Here is an 18,784-nt window from a genome sequence, read left to right as displayed (position 1 = left end):
CCGGTTGCGCCTCAAAACTTACTTTGGCCACAAAATAATCCCACATGCTCAGCTCCGGCGGGATGAACTTCTCTTTGTACGTTGGCCGATCCACTGGTACTGGCGGGGGCGTGGATGGTGTCTCTTTCACAGGGCGCCCCGGAACCAGCATCCGCATGTTGAACCTGCGACGGTGTCGGTCCACGTCCTCGGCCGGTGGAGTGGCGGGTACGGCTGCCAACGGCACAGAGACCAGTAGTGAGGAGGGAATTCTGGGAACCACACAGTACCACCGCTTTCTGTTCCCCTGAGGCAAAGTCAGAATCTCGAGTGCCGAAGACCGAAGGAAATCAAAGAGATCAGGCTTCAAATCCCCATGCACGGAGAGACAATCATCACGAGCCTCACAGCTCATGGGTTTTAATGAGGTACGAAGAGATTAAAAGATGGCGAAGAAACGTAAAAACCCAAAGCAAAGAGGCCAAGACCCTAACCCACTCCGACACCAAATCTCTAACAACGGCGCTCAGCTATTCTTCCCTCTCATTCCGAGTCTTAAGGTGCAAGCAATCTTTCATTTAGTTATTAGATTAGAAGACGCGGTGCGGTGCGCTGCTCTCCCCCTTCATCTGTTTGTCCATTACATGGCTGAATGGCTTGTGTTCTCACGCCCCCCCCCATACAGAATGGAAAAACGGCGTCGAGAGGGAGAGAGGAAATTGCTTAGTTTCCAGATGAAGGTTAGACTCCATCCAAACACACAAAAGAGCCTACAACACAACACACACAAACCTGCACTGCTATCCTGGGTCACTATTTCAGGAACCACTGAGATTGACAAAGAACAAAACATTAAAATTCGGTCTGCCGACCACTTCAAATTCAAACACAATGAGCAGTTGCGACACAATTTTGCGATAATGCATACTAAAAAATACATACATACATACATACACACACACACACACACACACACACACACACACACACACACACACACACACACACACACACACATATATATATATATATATATATATATATATATTAAAAACAAACAAACAAAAAAAAAAAACAGATACAAGTACGAGACAGCGATGCTCAGACACAGAGCGACATGGAGCAGCCCGAATTTAAATGCATTGTTAATACACAAGCAACACAAATGAACATTTGTGGGGGTGGTAGTAGCCTAGTGGGTAACACACTCGCCTATGAACCAGAAGACCCAGGTTCAAACCCCACTTACTACCATTGTGTCCCTGAGCAAGACACTTAACCCTAAGTTGTAACCCTAACCCTCCAGGGGGGGGACTGTCCCAAACTATTGATTGTAAGTCGCTCTGTATAAGTGCGTGTGATAAATGCTGAAACATTTCAGCATTACGGCCACATACTGTACAGCAAACACTGGCGCAAAGAAGACTGATCAAAGCGAGCAGTCAAGATACTGAACTGTAGAAACACTGCGCTGTAATATCTGCTGTACGAATACGAGTGCGATGCACCTTTATACACAATAAAATGCATGTTAAATGCAAGAGGTCTGTATGGAAGACACTTTTATCACGGTGACTGATAGGCTGCCTTGTGACAGGAGGCTGCTCGGTGTGATTGGGGACAGGGGGGGCACTGTTTAGTCTCAGCGCCTTGGCCACAATCTCCAGCAGCGGTGAACAGAGGGAGAGAACAGGGTGAAAAGCTGCCGTCTGCACACTGGGGGAGATAGAGAGTGGAGGGGAGGACATCTGATATATATATACGTGATATGCCATTTTAAAGTGTTTTAAAGGCTGTGGTCTGCTGTGTCTGGAGCAGTGGGACAGGCACATTAACGTTTGAAGTGGTGATTCTCACTGTACCAGGCCTTTTCCACACAGACTGTAAATATCTTAAAACCAGATCTGTATCACATCATATCAGTATCAGAAGATGAGAACATTGTACATGTACACAGGTGAGAAGGGCCTGAATGTGCCAATTCCACATGGAACAACCTCCCCTTCATACTGTTGAGAAATGAACATGACCTTGTCCCAGAGTGAACAAGTACTCCATTACCCTGGACGTATAATCACCGTTCATCTGGAGACTGTGACAAAGGACTGCGGCACACAGCGTTACGGAACTTTCACCACAGTTACCTGGAGCGATCACACTGCAATGGACTGATAATTTCATTCCGGCTACTCGGGGGCGGACAGTAAATCTACTGCGGTGACGTTCAGCTACAGGTCAAGTCTAGCGATGACACGGGGTCACACCGAGTATATTGGTGTGGGAGAGAGAGAGAGAGAGAGAGAGAGAGACAGTGTACCTGCTTTATTTTCTGAAAGCGTTTCTGTGTCCACACTAAACTTATCAGCTGCATGGCCCAAAAACAACAACAGAGTGAATCATGACGACACACAAAACATACAGATAATAATGAAAACAATGGGGGGGAAAAAAGGAGAGTCATTCAATAACATTCATTTAAGGTTTCTGTACAAATGTAAGGGGCCATCAATTGATATGAATGGCTCAGTTTCCCAGTCATGAATTAAGCCTAGTCCCGGGTTAAAACCTTTTTTCTCATTCTCTTTTATGACTTTTTCCATAAACAGGAAACTATATGTATTTATAGAACAACATGCAAATCTTTGCTACAAAAAGGTTTGCGAGAATAGTTAAGAGAGCAGAATATTAAATGTGATATTAGATTTTTTACATTGATTATTAACATTATCCTGTTGTAGGACCCACAGTTTTTCACAATGTGCAAAGGTATGTCTGGTGAAAAAAATAAATAATTGGATGAGGGGATTAAAGATCATTTTGCTGTGCAATTCAGACACTGCAGCTAGGATGCAGGAAAGATTTTCATCTTGTTTTATTGGCTTTTCAGAAAATGTGTCTTACAATCTTGACATTCGCCTTTTCTGCTTCATTATTTGAATACGCTTTGCTATCTTCTTGTAGCCTGCTCCTGATCTGTAGCTGACCAATAGCTATGGAACTAGATGACTGACAACTGGAAACACAAATGTGTTATTTTTAACATTATTCCTTTCAGTGATCAGTTCATCTTCTGCTCACCTAACTATTCAGTGCAAACTTCTAGAGGACAATGGATCATGCATGAATTGATGACTAAGATCTGTGTAATATGTACTGGAGGTTAAGAAATCATACTGTAGCACAAAATGCCCAGAACTTTCACATATTATCTGAACAAAAATTAAAAAAAGCCAAAAGAAAAGGGAGAGGCACACCTCCTACTAAATCACAGACAGAAACTGTCAGAAAGAGGCACGGCACACAGCCCCACTATCCACCCAGAGACAGCACCATGGACGATAAAATATTTTATGTGGACCTCTGAACTGTCCATCACTGGAGCTTTTACTTTGGGTGGACGTGGGGGGGACGTCAGTTACTCACAGCTGGACTCTACTGGACCTTCCTCTCTGGGCCCACTGTCAGCCTCAACCAGGACAGGGATGCTACTCTCTGCCTTACAGACATCTGAAGGAGCTGCCGCAACGGTGGCAGCTAGGGGACACAGATCACACTGACACCTCAACACGGGGACGGGACGGATCTGAACCACTTCAGAATTCTTCTGGCCAACTGGCCAAGTCTAAATATCAGTTTAGCCTCACAGTCCGAAGGGTACATTTCTGCTACCATTCAGCCCACTTAACCCCACTGGGGGACTGAACATTATTAATTATTAAAATGAGGAAAAGTGGGCTGAAGTTGGCGGAGCTGGTTACCTGGTGGGACCTCTGGGGCTCTCTTGGGTTTGACAATGAGCTTGGCGCCACCACCGAAGACCGCTGCCCACATGCGGTTGTTGAGGGGGTGGGCGGCCAGACGGAAGAGCTCGTTGCTGGAGTGTGTGCCCAGGCCATGGATCAACAGGCTGAGGTAGACAGCCAACACCCCTTCGCACAGCATCACGTTCAGTTTGGGCTGATCCTCCCCATGAGCAGAGATCAACAGGCTGATCAGGGAGGAGACACCTGCATAAAGACAGCGCACACACACACACACACACACACACACACACACACACACACACACACACCATGTTATTCTTCTTTATACAGTATTATCAGAATATTTATATGCATTGATTGAAAGAAAAAAAAAAAGGCTCTTTTTCGCCGGGTCGCAGGCTGCAAAAGTAGGCGCAATTAATGCCATTACTTAGCACCACCCTCGCGATCCCACTAAACCTCAATATTTCGGTTACATTATACGTATAATGTGCTATTTCTACACTGCCAGAAACAAGCAACAGTCACTGTAAAATCCAACTTTTTACTCTTTCCTCGCGGTATTGCCGTAAGATGATACAGTTGAATGGATTTGGCAGACGTCCATATCCAGAGCGACTTACAACGTGCTTCCATGTTACAATGTTACAACTTGAATGAACTTTCACTCTCCTCCAGGGTCCTGTGAAATCAGTTTTATTTTTTGCTAAATTCTGCTTTTTCAAACATATTTATTCAGCTAAAAACTGTGTGATTATGGAGTGGATTGGGAAAAAAGAACAAATGCAGTATGACAAAGTATGGTCAGTGGTGGCCTAGCGGTTAAGGAATCAGAAGGTTGCCAGTTCAAATCCTGATCCGCCAAAGTGCCACTGAGCAAAGCACCGTCCCCACAGACTAATCCCAGGGCGCCTGTCATGGCTGCCCACTGCTCACTAAGGATGATGGTTAAAAGCACTTCACTTTCACTTTCAACAAAGTTCTTGGGCATTTACTCTTAGCTTTTGTAAACCATGTAAATACATGTAAATAATATGTGCATTTCATGCAAATAACTATTTCGCAGTATTACTAATTCCACCTTTTGTAAAATAAAAGTGTTTCACATTTGAAATCACCATAAAAACGTATCAAATAACTAAGTTCTGGGAAGACTTGGAATACAAAAAGAAAGTTGTATGTTTGCGGCGAACCGATCAGGCAAGTGGTCCGGATTCGACACTAATTCCACACTCTCCGGATTCAGGTCAAACTTCAACAACTGCGGTGTCCGCAGGGGTTCGTGCAGTGTCGCTTGCTACTTTTCAGGTGCATATCCAATAGAAAATAATGTGATTCAGAGCGCTGCATGCATTTGGTCTGTGAAGGACTTTAGTGCACTAAGTTGACAGAAATCAGTCACTGAGACAGAAAACTCTGATACATGTATATTATATGGGCATACGGGTATTCCAAAATTACTTACGTCTTCAAGTAAACAACAAATGAAAAGCACCAGCCTTCCTGCACCCCATGAGTTTCATTTGACACGGTATTCCTCATGGTCTTCTCTGTATCGTACTCTATCCTTTTCACTGATATCATTATTCATCTTTTCGCCTCACTGTGTATTTAAATGTTTTGTTTGATATTATTGTCTGTATAGAACTTGTTGCACCTTGTTCTTAAGATAAAACCATACAAAATAATGATGATAATAACTGGCTCCTCTATGTTCAGGCCTGTACTGTGGGGATTTGCGAAACTTTGCATGGACTTCAGGGTCCATTACCTGCACCATCTGCCCCAACCAGACTTCCCACTGCACCGTCAGAACACACACCAACCAGCTCCAATTACACACGCTTGTTTGCTAAAGCAATTGGCATTATGACCAAGGCCAAATGTGCCAGGTGCTTGCACGCTGTATGAATGGCCTAATGACAGATTACTGCAAAATGAGTGCAATCCAAAGTGTGGACAGGAGCCCACCTGGCCACTGGGCGGGGGCAGTGGTGGGTGTGGCATGCTCTTCGATACTCTCCGTCCTCAGCCTCCGACGTTCACTAAGCAGCAGTCCCTGGTATACCATCCCTGTGAACTGATTGGCTTCGGTCTGGCTGCTAGTGAAACCATAGGTGAGGGAAAAATTCAAGTTCATCAATGCAATTTAAAGGCACTGGCATTTCAGAACATGTTTAATGTAAAACAGCACACAGCTGTTATTGAATTTAACATTTCCGAACAAAGCCTGTCTGCGAACAATGCAAAGCTCTAGATGCTCGTATTACAGGCGGCCTGGCCAGTGAGTACCTGTAGCTGTGGCTGTCACACAGGGCCTGATAGATGCATGCAGAGAGAGAGGCAGCCAGAGTGTGCAGGGCATTCACCTGATAGACACACACACAAAGAAGGTGATTACTCATCTGCTGACACACACACACACACACACACACACACACACACACACACACACACTTCTTTCACCAAAAACACTCTCGAAGCATGGCCATTAATAAGAATGAAGGCTTATTTAAGAAATGACCCTCACCCGGTCATCCAGGATATCAGGGAAAGGTGGGGCCTCCATCTGTACAATGGTGTAGAGGACGTCATGGATGTGGTTGCCGAGGTGTAGGACAGGGTTGGCAATGACTGTCTTTGTGGGAGCGATGCTGGCAGACAGGAGAGGCAGTGTGGTGGGCAGAGGGAGAGGAGACTGGAGCTGCTTCACTGTGGTCTCCTGCAGGGAGGACGTATCAGAAACTGAAGCACCGTGATGGCCACAGTCAACACACCAATTACAGGGCAAAAGCAAAACTCAATAGACAAGTTCTAAATAGAAGACAATAGAGATTTTACAAGAAAAGGAAGGATGAGGAAGATACAATTATATAGAATTAAAATTTTCAACAACCCAAGGCATAACTTGATTTCTTATAATATAAATATAAAAAGAAGTGATATTAGTTCATTAACCAGTTGGTGCACTATTCTTCAAAAGCTTAGGGTCACAAAGAAATACTCTTGCTTTACATAAAAAAGAAACAGTAATTGACAGAAAGAATACTATTAGAATTAATTATGTAGTCAAACCGATATTTGCTGATGCACTAGTGTGAATTTGTGAATTTTTTTTTTCTTGCGACTGTTTTCATATAATTTCTAATAATCAATAACCCTATTAAAGAGATAGACTTGCATTACTGAACACTAAAGAGTACGTGCTGCTGATGAAATGTTAAGTTCTCCCAGGTAGCTACTGATTCTCACTGGTCTTCACACCTGAAATTCAGCAGCACCTGCTCCTCCAGGTATGGGAGTTAGAACTCTGCCCTAAATACCATCATTCTAGCAGTTTTCTTCATCTTCCAAACTTAAACTTACTCTATGCAGGAAAGGGGGCGGGACTGGCAGCAGTTGTGGATGAATAGTAAAAAATGGACCATGGACTCTCTTTTGTATAGTGTGTCTTGATGTTATTGCACTGTGGTGTTTTGCCTGACCTGCTGAGACTCCTGCAGCAGAAACAGCAGCTCCATCCGGACGGAGGTGACGCCACCTCCTTTGGCCCCGTGAAGGCTGCAGTAGCTGAGGAAGATGCGCAGCAGCGCCTGGTTCTTCCTCAGCCAGGCCTTCCTCCGCTCTGCATGCTGCTGCTTGGCCTGCAGCCTCCTCCGCTCCAGCTGGTGGCGCTCGTAGGCGCCGGCTTCGAAGCGCTCCAGCGACTCGTCCAGGTCTATGGAGCCGTCCGGCACCTCGCCAAACTTCTCCAGCTCGCCGCTGGTCTCCTGGGCGGGGGGCTTGTAGTTGCAGATGCGGTGCATGGCCTCGATCTCTTTCTCCAGCCAGTTGTAGAGCTGGAAGCGCAGCTTTCCTCCATCCACCTCATAGCCCGTGGCTAGCGTGCGCAGCTCGGTCATCAGGATCTTCAGACACGCCCGGAACTTGAGCTGCTCAGCGATCACGTCCACCTCCGACTCGCCAGTAGAGTCCTCCCTTTGTAGACTGTCTGCTTTACCCTCTCCACTGCTACTGGATGCTTTGGTCATTTCCACAGGCTCTGCCTTCTTCATAGTCAGGCCTCCATCATCCTCATCGTCCTCATCGTCCCCTTTATCGTCTCCCCAATCCAGCTGCAGCCCCTCGTCCTCCAGTTTAACCAGTGGCTGGCTCCAGTCCATTCCAGTAGAGGGTTCTGCCCCAGATCCCCAGTCTAGGTCAGTGCCACGGCCCCCGTTCTCCTGGGCTTGAGAAGAACCCATGTTCACCATTGAGGAGCCCTTGCTCAAGGATGCAGCAGCCTTCTTGGAGACTTTCGGGATCTTGGAGAGAACCTCCAGCGCGAGCACAGGGCAGCCCACCTTGAAGTGAGCATTGGCGGTGGTGAAGAACAGCTTCCGCTCGATCAGGTTGATCTCATCGGCGCTGCTCTTCTCAGCAGTCAGCCCCACCGCAGCCAGCGTCCCTTCGGGCTTGGCGAAGTGCCGGCGAATTATGAGTGGGTGGGTCCGCAGGTAGTTGTAGAAGCTGAAGACCACTGGGTTACATGATTTCACCATGACAGCTGAGAGAGAAATGTCGCACATGAGCTTATGACAAAACAGGACAGTAAAAAAAAGATATATATAAACAGCAATTATTCTGAACTATACAACTCTGAGAAAATAAAATATAGAGGCCAAAGCAACATTTTCTCTTCTTTACTCAATCAATGTGCTTGTGTTCTGTGTAAAATTATCTCTATATTGGCTGAAACATGTTAAAATAGAAATATCCAATAACTAAACTAAGAACGTATCCCCCTATTTTATAACATATAATTAATTTAATTTCAGTTCAGTTGTCAAAACTGTGATGAAATGCGAGTGCTGAGTTCAGCGGTCTCTTATTTATCCCCAGAGCTGTATGTCTGACAAACATTTGACCCAGATACCCACTGGGATTCTCGTCCTCATCTTTGGGGATCTGTTCCAGCAGCGTGTCCAGGGCGCGGGTGTAATCCTTCATGATCCAGTACGAGATGCTTCGCAAGAAGGGGTCGGGGTGCAGCTTGGTGCAGTTGAAGCCGGAGCCGTCCCGCTTGCAGCCTAGAACCTTCTCATACAGGACGCCCTGGCACGTGGATGAGCTCTCGTAGTCTGCCTCGTACAGACGCGCTACAATCATGGCTAGTTGGATGTCCTCCATTTTCTCCAAACATACCTACAACATCCACAGTCATTTTTTTCACCGTAGGATCTTTCAGGATAATTGTAGATGGATCTTTATGGAAAATATTTGATTTAGGGCGCCTTCACACTTTAGTATGTTTCCTTTGGTTCGTATTGGTCAGTGAGTTTTGAGCGTTGCATCATTTTCCTCTTGATTCGGTTCCCTTTCACACAGGGAACAATCCGAGCAAACCAAAATGCATTGCTTCAAATAACACAAGAACTTTCTCTGCTGACTGGTCAGAAGTATCGGCGCGGGAACAATGTGCGTGAGAAACTGGAGGGACATGATGGAAGTAAATTCACGCAGGTTGGCTGTTGCCCTGGCCATTTTATATTATATTACATGCATGTACCGCTTTAGGCAAAACATGTAGCACGGTTACGTCTTGAAAACAATATCGTGATGTTCTGGAGTAACAAGACAACACAGGACGTGCATTAATCAAATGGATCTGTGAAAAAACTGAAAAGGTCATTACATGATTTGAGAACAGTGAATAATTATCTGTCTGCTTCCTGTATTAACTTAAATTTTTCCCGCAGCGATACATTTGACCGATCAGCAGAGAGAAAGTTCTCGAGTGGTTTTGGTTCTCTTGGACTTATTTGGACCAAAGCAAGCGCACTAAGGTGAGAGAGCGCCCTAAAGGTCAACTGAACAATGATCGTTCCAGTCGTCCTCAGAGCTGCATTTGAAGTGTAAGCAGACAGCATGAGAGTGAAGCCTCCAGAGCCTTTTCCAATACAGACAGATGCTATCTCTTTGTTTTGACTGAGCCTTATTGAACATCCCCACCCCCCCCAAGGTAAGTTAAATGTGTCACTTGCGCGGCTCATCATTTATCTGAGAGGTTTAGACTACAGAGTGTGCCGAGAGGGCTGCAGCAGGCGGCCATCTCTTACCCACACCTACCATTAGCATTATGAGGAGATTTGATAATATAAACACACGTGGGGCGAAATGGAATCTCGCCCCAACCTGCACCCTCTATTGTTATGGGGAGATGAGGAGTGGTTTTTCACCTAGATCAACGCGCAGAGCGGGGTTAAAGACACAACATCACGGCAAACCTCAATGGCGTCTTTCAGGGAGCCAGCGAGCAGGAAGAATGCAGCAGACTGCTCGAAGCGCTGTTTCCCCAGGAGGGAGAAGGCGTTCTTCAGCGCCGCTTTTCGCCAGCGGTCTTCTGTGAAGTTGTTTTTGAAAAACTGGGTCATCTTCTCATCATGTTGGGATCTGGTGGGCACAAAAATAAACTCAATCTGGCGAACGTGAGCACATTCCAGCGCTACTGTCAGAGATTCCTCTACCTGAAAAGACCCCACAGAACAGCTTTCTTCTTCATGGCGAGGAAGAAGAGAGCAGCATCCAAAGGATCGTTATTCCGCTGAAACGCAGCCTTCCCCACCTTCATAAAGAGAGACGAGCACAGGAGGAGGAGAAAGTCAGATCTGGCAAGATAATGAACTTCATAACCCTAATGGGAAGTCATTAAGCTGTCGTATGTCCATTGACAGAATGAGGATGTTAAATCTGCATGCAGGGTAAGCGGCGTGATGGGAAATGATGCCTGCTGTGAGGTTCAGTATTCACAGAACAGCACTCTCATCCAGCGATGATGTGAGAACACACTGCGGACAAAACGTGCCTTTATTCGCAGAAAACACTATAGCAGACAGAGCGCTTGGGGCATGTCTTTAGGATTTTTAAGAAGCAGACAGACTGAAACAAAGAAGAACTACTTGCTAGTTAGCTGGGTGAGAAGAAACTACGAGTATCTTCCTGCCACCCAGGAATGGTATTTTTATAAAAATTAGTTGTAAAGGGCGATGACAGTCAGCTCTTACATTCTCTACTTGCTCCTTCTGCAGTGTTGCCAGATATATGCTCTGCTGGCTGCAACGAAAGGCGCTTTTCAGATGGGCGCAGTGTTGCCAGATTCGAAATGTTGAAGTATCGTAGTAGCATCTTGAAATTACCGTATTTTGAGAAAAACTATTGTACACACTCAGTAATATTTTTTCTCCAATTCATTTCTGTAAGCTGATGGCGATGTTGCGTATGTTACTCTTCCGTAACTGCCGTACAACCCTGCGCTAAAACCACTCATCATCGTTTACTTAATTCGTCACCACGTGTTAAATCAGGAGGGTCAAACTCAATTGTATTTTGTGTGTTATCAGTGCTTCTTATCACTGGGCCATAATAATAGATCTATATTAAACAAACACCGCACTGAATGGCTATAAAGGCACGTGAGACGACTGCGCATAAACAAGCAAAGCCAGATGAAAACAGAGATCTGTACCCCGTCATGTTAATGAAATAAGTAAAGTGAAGGGGTAAAATTATCATACGTAAATTTAAATTTATGGTACAAATACAATAATTATCGTGCTATGGCAACACTGGGTTCGCATCTCATAGAAAATGATTCAGGTTTATGGGATTCAGTGGTATACACAGTACACAGATACACTGCGATGGGACCAGACCACACCTTCTCCACCATCCTGCGTAGGGTATTGATGTTACGGACCCACCAGCCCACACCCACGGCCCTGAGCTCAGACCACTGAGGGTCGCCCCGCTGCATGGCAGGGATCATGTTCAGCATTTCCTCCTCTGCCTCTGAATGGAAGGCCCAGGCAAAGTGGCATGTGGACACTCCTACATGCACAGAAGATCATGGATTAAGTTTATTAGTCCTGCAATGTGGTGTAAGTTTAACTGAAAGCCACACTGGATGGCTTTTTACCTTGGTGGAGCAGCTGCATTCTGTAAAGTGGAGGCAGGGAGGTCAGCAGGCAGATATGGAGCCTCATTGCCAGGAGATAGCGCAGTCCACACTCATCCAGAGCCTCACCGCCTAGAAACACACAGACCGACAACTTACGCCCAATAGCTCAAGTTATTACCATTAACACACAACAGAGCAGAATTTACTATTGCACTCAGGAGCAATTTCATTGTGCTTCAAAATAGGAAGGTCTTTCCAATTTGAATGCAAATTTGCTATTTTAAGAACAGTGTGGATGCACAAGAGCAAACCAGATATGATCAGAATGCATCCTTTATTACTATTAATGTCATGTTGGGATTCCTGCTAGATGTGACTGAATATTATGCAACTGAGAGTAGAGCCCACATTACTATTACAGTCTATAATTTCCTGACAGTTCACTGTGACTGCACGCGATTAAAAAAAAAAAAAAAAAACGCCCGGCCAGCAAATCATGATGCTCACACACAGCTCCCAACCCCTGGGATGTTTACAGCATGGTCACGCAACGCAAGCCCTACGGTCCGGTCTGGCCTTCACTCCCCCTTACAGCCGCTCAGTCGGCCACTGCCTGATCCTGCTGTGGCTCCCTGCTACGGATTCAACTCAACATCCACCTCATTTTTCAGTCTACGACAGCTCTCGGGAATAATATGAAAGCTTACACCGCGAGATTTTGGAAACATAATAGTTGAATCATTAGCAATTTAATTCTGCTCTTCACTGTACTGTCAGATTCTATCGATTTAGAATTTCTTTATTAAATGGTTGCAGGACAAAGTTAATATGTACATTTTTTGAATTTCAATGTACCCCAGTTCTTCACTTCACACCTTCACAACATGTAAAAAAATGATAAAATCACAATTTAATACAATAACAATGCTGAACACAGTCTGCTCAGTATAATGTCGTCTACTGAATATTGTACTACAGTGAAATTTACACTTTGGATAGTAAATATTAGATAGGATAGATGAATAAAGTTCTTCAAATTAGTTTAGAAATTTGACAATTAATCAACAAAAACAGTGCTCCTAAAAATTGGCACCAATACCAATAGTAGTAGCTGGCATGGATTTATTATAAATAAATCCTTTAAATTAAAATCCAGACATTAGCTATCAGAATTTTATTAGGGCCATTTTTATGAGCACAATTTTTGTTAATTGCTCATTCTTGTTAATCCATTGAATTCATGGCTTCTACTGAATAATAAGTGCACACGCATCTGAATCGAAACAACTGAATGCTAGCATGTTAGCATATAGCCTATGACAAAATGCACATTTTCAAACGCATGGTACGTCCCTGAACTTACTTAACACACATCAGTGCTTACGTATGGCCTGGAACGCTCTGTTATGGACTGTTAGCGAGAGACTAAATAATTGAACTAAAATTGTGGGTAAAAAGCAAAGAGACAAACATACAAAGACAAACAATGCAATCATGGAGCTTATTTCTGTCACTAAGGCCATTTGGGCTGACATTTCAGTCATGGCAAAGAGCACGTAGCAACATTCCACTCTCTGGTCTGTTTTTAAAGCCATAAAGTCCAAGACCATCCTTCTTGGACAAAAATGGACCAGAGGGACAACATTACATCCTACCCTAAAATATCCATCAACTGTTTACGCCAACATGGCATCATTATTCGGGCTTTCTGACCAGACTCACCGGTGTACTGCTTGTCTGTGGAGCCGCCCACCTCGGCACTGGTAGTGGCCACGGTGTCGGCCAGCGCCACCAGGAACATCTGCTCCAGTCGGGTGAGGCCAGGCAGGCTGGAGTGCATCAGGTGGCTGGACAGGACCTGGGCGTGCTCCGGCCCAAAGTACGTCGGCCCGTACTGGGACAGGTTGATCACCCGGGACTTCTTCTCGGCCTTCTCTGTAGCGAAGCTGACGAAGTCGTCCGTGGTGACCGTCTGCATTTGGAAGAGGTCGGCGTACTGGTCGTCGTTGGACTTCTGCGCCTCTCTCTCCGGGCCCTTGGCGCCTTTGCTGGCCTCCTCAGCAACCTTGTAGGACGTGTCCAGATCGGCGGACAGCAGCGCGTAGAGGGGCAGCGGAGGGATGGAGTTGATCTCCGTGTAATCTCGGCCGCCGTCGCGCCCAGCCACGATGGTGTCCTTGGCAGTGCTGCCACTCACGCTGATGGTGCGGGAGAGGTGGCGGCGTGTGCCACCCTCCCCGGCCTCCACGTCCTTCACCACGGCCACCTCCCCCGCGATGCATTTGACCAGGTGAGACAGGATGGCCTTGGCTCGCCGCACCTTCCCCAAGTCCATGAGCTCCAGCAGCTGGGTGGGGTGGTACTGGGGCAGGGTGGGAGACAGCGAGTGGGCAGCTTCAAACAGGCCTCCGTCCTGAATGACCGCGGGGGCGCGGAACGCGTCGTCCATTCCCGCACTTCCCTCAAAAACGCTCTTGGACCGAGCCCGGCCTTCGGCTGCGGTGGACACGGCGCGTCCCACAGCAGTGACGTCGTCGGTAGAGGACAGGCTGTCACCCTCCGCCTCACCAGGCTTCTTGTCCTGCCGCCACTGGGCATAGACGTGCATCTCGCAGTCCATGCCGATCACCAGGATGCCGTCCCTCACCCAGGACAAAGACATGGGCAGAGACGGGGTTCCGTCCACGGAGGAAACCAGGTTCACGGAGCGCAGGAGCACCCAGCGAGAGCGGATGCCCTGCTTGATGCTGCCCCCCAGTGGCAGAGTGATGACTGCCACACCCTCTTTGCTGCTAATCTGCTCGTTGACCATGCCAGAGATGCGACCGTACATCAGGATGTTGGAGCCCACGCCCACTGTCAGGATGTGCGAGCCATCCTCTTTGGACAGCCAGTCCAGGTGGACAAAGTGCTTGATGTTGGGACTGTCTCTGTGCAGGAACAAGTCCGACTTGCTGTAAATAAACAGGTTGCTGTCCACACTGACCCGTGGGTCCAGCGCCTCAGAAGGTCGCGCCACATCCTCCAGGTTGATGGTCTGTTCAAGGACCCACTGCGAGCCACCAGTGGACTCGCACTCATAGGTGGACACATGCATGGAGAACTCCTTTGATCCAGGAGCGACAAAGCCGTTGCTAGGAGCCGGTTGCTTGAAGGCCACAGCCAGACGACCTGTGTAGGAGCAGCTGACGGCTACAGGCCGCCCAGACACGCTCACTGCGCTGTTGTCATCCTCCTCTTCGTTCAAGAGGCACCAGGGCTCCCAGTGGTAGGAGCGCCCCTCCTCGGGGTCTGCAGCGTCTAGGTCCACATCCACTCTACAGCGCCAGAACCGGACCTGGCCGTCTGAGCACGCCATCACAATCAGATATGGAGCCAGACACACAGGGTAGATGGAGGAAGAGCTGAGGTGGCCTGATGAAAAAGGAACAGGATCAATGCTAATAACATTCAGGAGAGAGATGAGATGAGTTTAATCCAAAGCAACATTACATAAGGCCATTCTGCCTTTAAATGTAGAAAAAAAGATTAAGAAGTTCAGACGGACTGTTTCTCACACAGCTTTGACGTGGGCGAGATTATGCGGCTGAGAGACACTGCTGATAGGGTCAGTTCCATCTAATTCCAGGAAAGTTCTCATATTAACACTGAACTAATGAGTGGATTGTATTGTCCTGACCCTGAGCCAGGAGAAGAAATTCTATTTCGTGAGAAGTGAAGAGTATAACCTCTGCCGAGAAGCAGCTCCTACTCTTCACACGTCGCAGATGGCAGGTCGGTGACATTACCTCGAATCTCCAGATTAAAAAGAAGGGAAAAACGTACCAGCGGAGGGCGTGGCACGGATGACCTCCACCCCCGCGGGCAGCTCCATGCGCTGACTGTACACCAGGCGAGAGCTGAGGATGAGCTTGCTGGCAGACTGCAGGTTGGCAGAGGAGGAGGAGCGAGGCAGGGGTCTGGGTCCGGGCGACGTCTCAGGGGATGACTCAGCGTGGTTGTGCGCATGGGGGACCATCAGTTGGTTTTGGAACATTAGCTCCTGGTTGTTCTCATCTGCACCCACCCCAACGATAAAAAAGGCCATTTTTAAAAGGAAGTCTTTGGGGGAAAGCCAGTTGGTCTTATGGAATATGCCAGATACTCAATATTTGATCTCATAACACCGACATTTGTATGATTAACTAGCAATTTATGCAGTATACATTTTTAGAACATTCCTGTTGATAATTATGCCAGGAGAAAATGCCTCGTCAAGGCATTACGAGATTACTGATGTAAGAACAGGGACGCTGTGATGCCTACCCACACAAGCCTGGACAGATTTCAAATGCAGATGCCACATTTGCAGGAGAGAATTGTGCTGCTCATCCTTCTCAATCACAACCAGAAAGAACTTCTCTGAGAAAGGGGGTGCATGGTATTCTATACCAAAAAGGCAAAATAGGGGGAACAAATTACGCAAAAGTTTCATTTTTTTTTCCCCCAATATGTTTTTGTGATCGAATCCGCTGTACCCTCGGGGGAAGGGAAAGAGAACGTGCTGAAGTCGGGGGCATCGTCATGCGGCTTGTATCCTAAAATGAAGTCCTCCTGGAAGACATGGAGCAGCTGGGTGTTGGAGCCACACTGGAGGAGAGATAGAGGAGAAATAAAAAAACCATGAGCACATGCCTGACTGCACAGCAGTTCAATAAAAAAAAAAAAAAAGCCAGTTTCTGAGGCAACTAACCTGATTAGTTATAACATCCAATTCGATGATGCACCCCGGCCGGGCGGTGGACTGCTGGCTGACTATGTTGAACACCTCCCCAACCAGTTTCTACACACAGGGAGGAGGTCCATTAGTACATTTACATTTACAGCATTTACCAGACGCCCTTACCCAGAGCGACTTACAATCAGCAGTTACGGGGACAGTCCCCCCCTGGAGACACTCAGGGTTAAGTGTCTTGCTCAGGGACACAGTGGTAGTAAGTGGGATGTGAACCTGGGTCTCCTGGTTCATATGCTAGTGCGTTAACCGCTAGGCTACTACATTTTTTTCATTAAATTTTTCCCAGCCGGTAATTAAAACCAAGAGGAAGTTTAGACAGCTCACAGAGGTCTCCGGGTCTGACAGCTCATCCAGGAGCTTCCGCGCATCCACCACCGCCTGGTACAGCCTCAAGTTCTTCCCGTCAGATGCCACAAAACAAGCGCTGGCCGAGTTACAGTACGTGCCTTTCAGGGAAGAGAGTGTTGGCGAGGATTTTTAATTAAAAGGGAAGAGAACATCAATCTTGGAAAGAACAACGTGGGAGTTCATTTCACCGTAAACACACATCAGCAGAAACGACAGGGTTTCGCTTACCGAGCACAGAACTGGGTACGAGCGTGGGCAACCAGGCCACGTTGGAGAAGGCAGAAGTGTGGAGCGAGTTGATGCGGGCCAGTTCCGAAACGCCACCGGTACACGACAGGGGGCCGATGTGGTCCACGCGCCACAGGATGAGCTCGCTGTAGATGGCGTTGGGGTCGTGGAAGGTACGTGTGGCTGCGTTCTTCAGCTGCTTACGCGGGAAGCCCCGCAGCTGTCGCCCAGGAATGCCCCCCATGATCCTGGCCTCCTGCTCGTCGTCGAAGCTCGCATCACTGGAGGGAGGGGTCAGCAGGGCATTGTGGTGAGAAGACGTGAGCAGAAGCGGAAGCACAGTGTGACAGGCCAGGTCGTTGAGGTGAAAGCGATGGCCGCAGTAGCGAAACTTGTGAGTGACCGTCAACACGGTAGAGAAGGCTGACTTCTCTGCAAAGGTAACCGCCCACTGGTTGAGGGAGCCGTCCACGTGCTTGGAGACCATCATAACAGCCGGCCCGATGATGGCCGCCAGTGAATGGCCAAGCGCGGTGGTGCCCAGGCGGGCTGAGGCTGAGCCACTCTGGGACATGTGCCTGGACTTGCGCTTCTGCTCCAGAGCTTCGTTGGTCTCAAGCTCAGTGAAGGTACAGGCGTACATCATGATGTTCTTGCTCAGGGAGTTGGCATCACCAGTTGGAAACGCTACAGGGATACGGGAGGAGAACGACACCTGGGGACAGAAAAGAAAAAGGTCATTCTATTGGGTACAATCAGGTGGTGCCACTAGGGGACAGTATCTGTTCCATCAGAAAGTGCAAGTCAAAGACTTAAGAATGTTGGTGATGTGGTAAACAGAGCTGTGATTGTAAATGCTTTGCTGTTTGAAATGCAGTATATAAGCTTGAACTATAAAATTGAACTAAATTAAGCCAAATAACTTCTATGCACAAATCCCCAGTACAAAATATTAATCATCATTATTGTCAATGTAACAGGCACAATTAAACTATATACTATATAGTAAAAAGAATACAATACATAAAATAATATATGCTAAAAATTCACAATCTAAAAGAATGCTGAAGTACTGGCATATATGTGTATTTTATCAGCATAAATGTACAATAGAAAACAGAAGAATTTAATATAGAAATTACAGGATGTAGTAACACAAAATGCAAATTATGGGTCCTGTCTGATACATTTCTGGTTTTGCAGATAGGACCTTTTTTATTTCTTCCATTGCATTCCATTCTAACCTCAAACAGCATTCATTTAATTAGCTGGCATAACAAATAAAAAAAAAATTGATTATACCTGAACTTGTCTAAATATGCCAGGGATGAATTCGTCCAAGTACTTCACATGCCACACCAGGAAGGAGCCATCTACAGGATGGATGGTGAAAAGCATGTCTGGACTTTTGTTCCACTCCAAGGTCAGGGCTTCCATCTTCCTGTCCAGAAGTACGGTGGGTAGGGGAACGCTGCTGCTGGAACCGGGGGAGGAGGCCTTTGTACTGCCCTCCTGCTCCCCCTCCTCATGCTCTGAGGAGCCTTTATCAGACATCTCATCCAGGTCTGAAAGGCACAAAATCTTTGTTAATATCAATGAGTCATCCCCACTCCATTTTTGTTCATAATGTTCACATTGCTCGGATTTATCTGGTTGGTAAATCAGAGTTTGAAAACAAGACTGAAAGGTGGTAAATGCTTCATCTTCATCAACTTCATCTAATTATGATTCATGGATTAAGTTATGGTTCAC

The 18,784-nt window shown here is 46.7% G+C and overlaps 1 protein-coding gene across 4 annotated transcripts in view; it reads right to left on the bottom strand.

The window, feature by feature from the left end:
- Window positions 1-18,784, bottom strand: part of dmxl2 (Dmx-like 2) — a 39,124-nt gene that overhangs the window by 8,202 nt on the left and 12,138 nt on the right. For 2 of the 4 annotated variants that reach the window (XM_028955913.1, XM_028955914.1), the window contains exons 11-31: window positions 18,335-18,597; window positions 17,033-17,747; window positions 16,781-16,902; window positions 16,412-16,501; window positions 16,197-16,308; window positions 15,985-16,104; window positions 15,505-15,735; window positions 13,402-15,093; window positions 11,698-11,808; window positions 11,440-11,609; window positions 10,250-10,347; window positions 10,010-10,175; window positions 8,663-8,927; window positions 7,229-8,289; window positions 6,274-6,465; window positions 6,036-6,112; window positions 5,715-5,845; window positions 3,738-3,986; window positions 2,297-2,344; window positions 772-807; window positions 23-213 (exon numbers count right to left, since the gene is read on the bottom strand). In XM_028955913.1, the coding sequence (XP_028811746.1) occupies window positions 23-213; window positions 772-807; window positions 2,297-2,344; window positions 3,738-3,986; window positions 5,715-5,845; window positions 6,036-6,112; window positions 6,274-6,465; window positions 7,229-8,289; window positions 8,663-8,927; window positions 10,010-10,175; window positions 10,250-10,347; window positions 11,440-11,609; window positions 11,698-11,808; window positions 13,402-15,093; window positions 15,505-15,735; window positions 15,985-16,104; window positions 16,197-16,308; window positions 16,412-16,501; window positions 16,781-16,902; window positions 17,033-17,747; window positions 18,335-18,597 (6,140 nt within the window). The remainder of the gene's footprint in view (window positions 1-22; window positions 214-771; window positions 808-2,296; window positions 2,345-3,737; window positions 3,987-5,714; window positions 5,846-6,035; window positions 6,113-6,273; window positions 6,466-7,228; window positions 8,290-8,662; window positions 8,928-10,009; window positions 10,176-10,249; window positions 10,348-11,439; window positions 11,610-11,697; window positions 11,809-13,401; window positions 15,094-15,504; window positions 15,736-15,984; window positions 16,105-16,196; window positions 16,309-16,411; window positions 16,502-16,780; window positions 16,903-17,032; window positions 17,748-18,334; window positions 18,598-18,784) is intronic. The other 2 variants (XM_028955915.1, XM_028955916.1) reach the window with 1 other exon arrangement.

The sequence above is a fragment of the Denticeps clupeoides genome, chromosome 16, assembly GCF_900700375.1.
Source record: "Denticeps clupeoides chromosome 16, fDenClu1.1, whole genome shotgun sequence".
NCBI classification, from domain to species: domain Eukaryota; kingdom Metazoa; phylum Chordata; class Actinopteri; order Clupeiformes; family Denticipitidae; genus Denticeps; species Denticeps clupeoides.
This window is presented reverse-complemented; position numbering and strand designations above follow the sequence as displayed.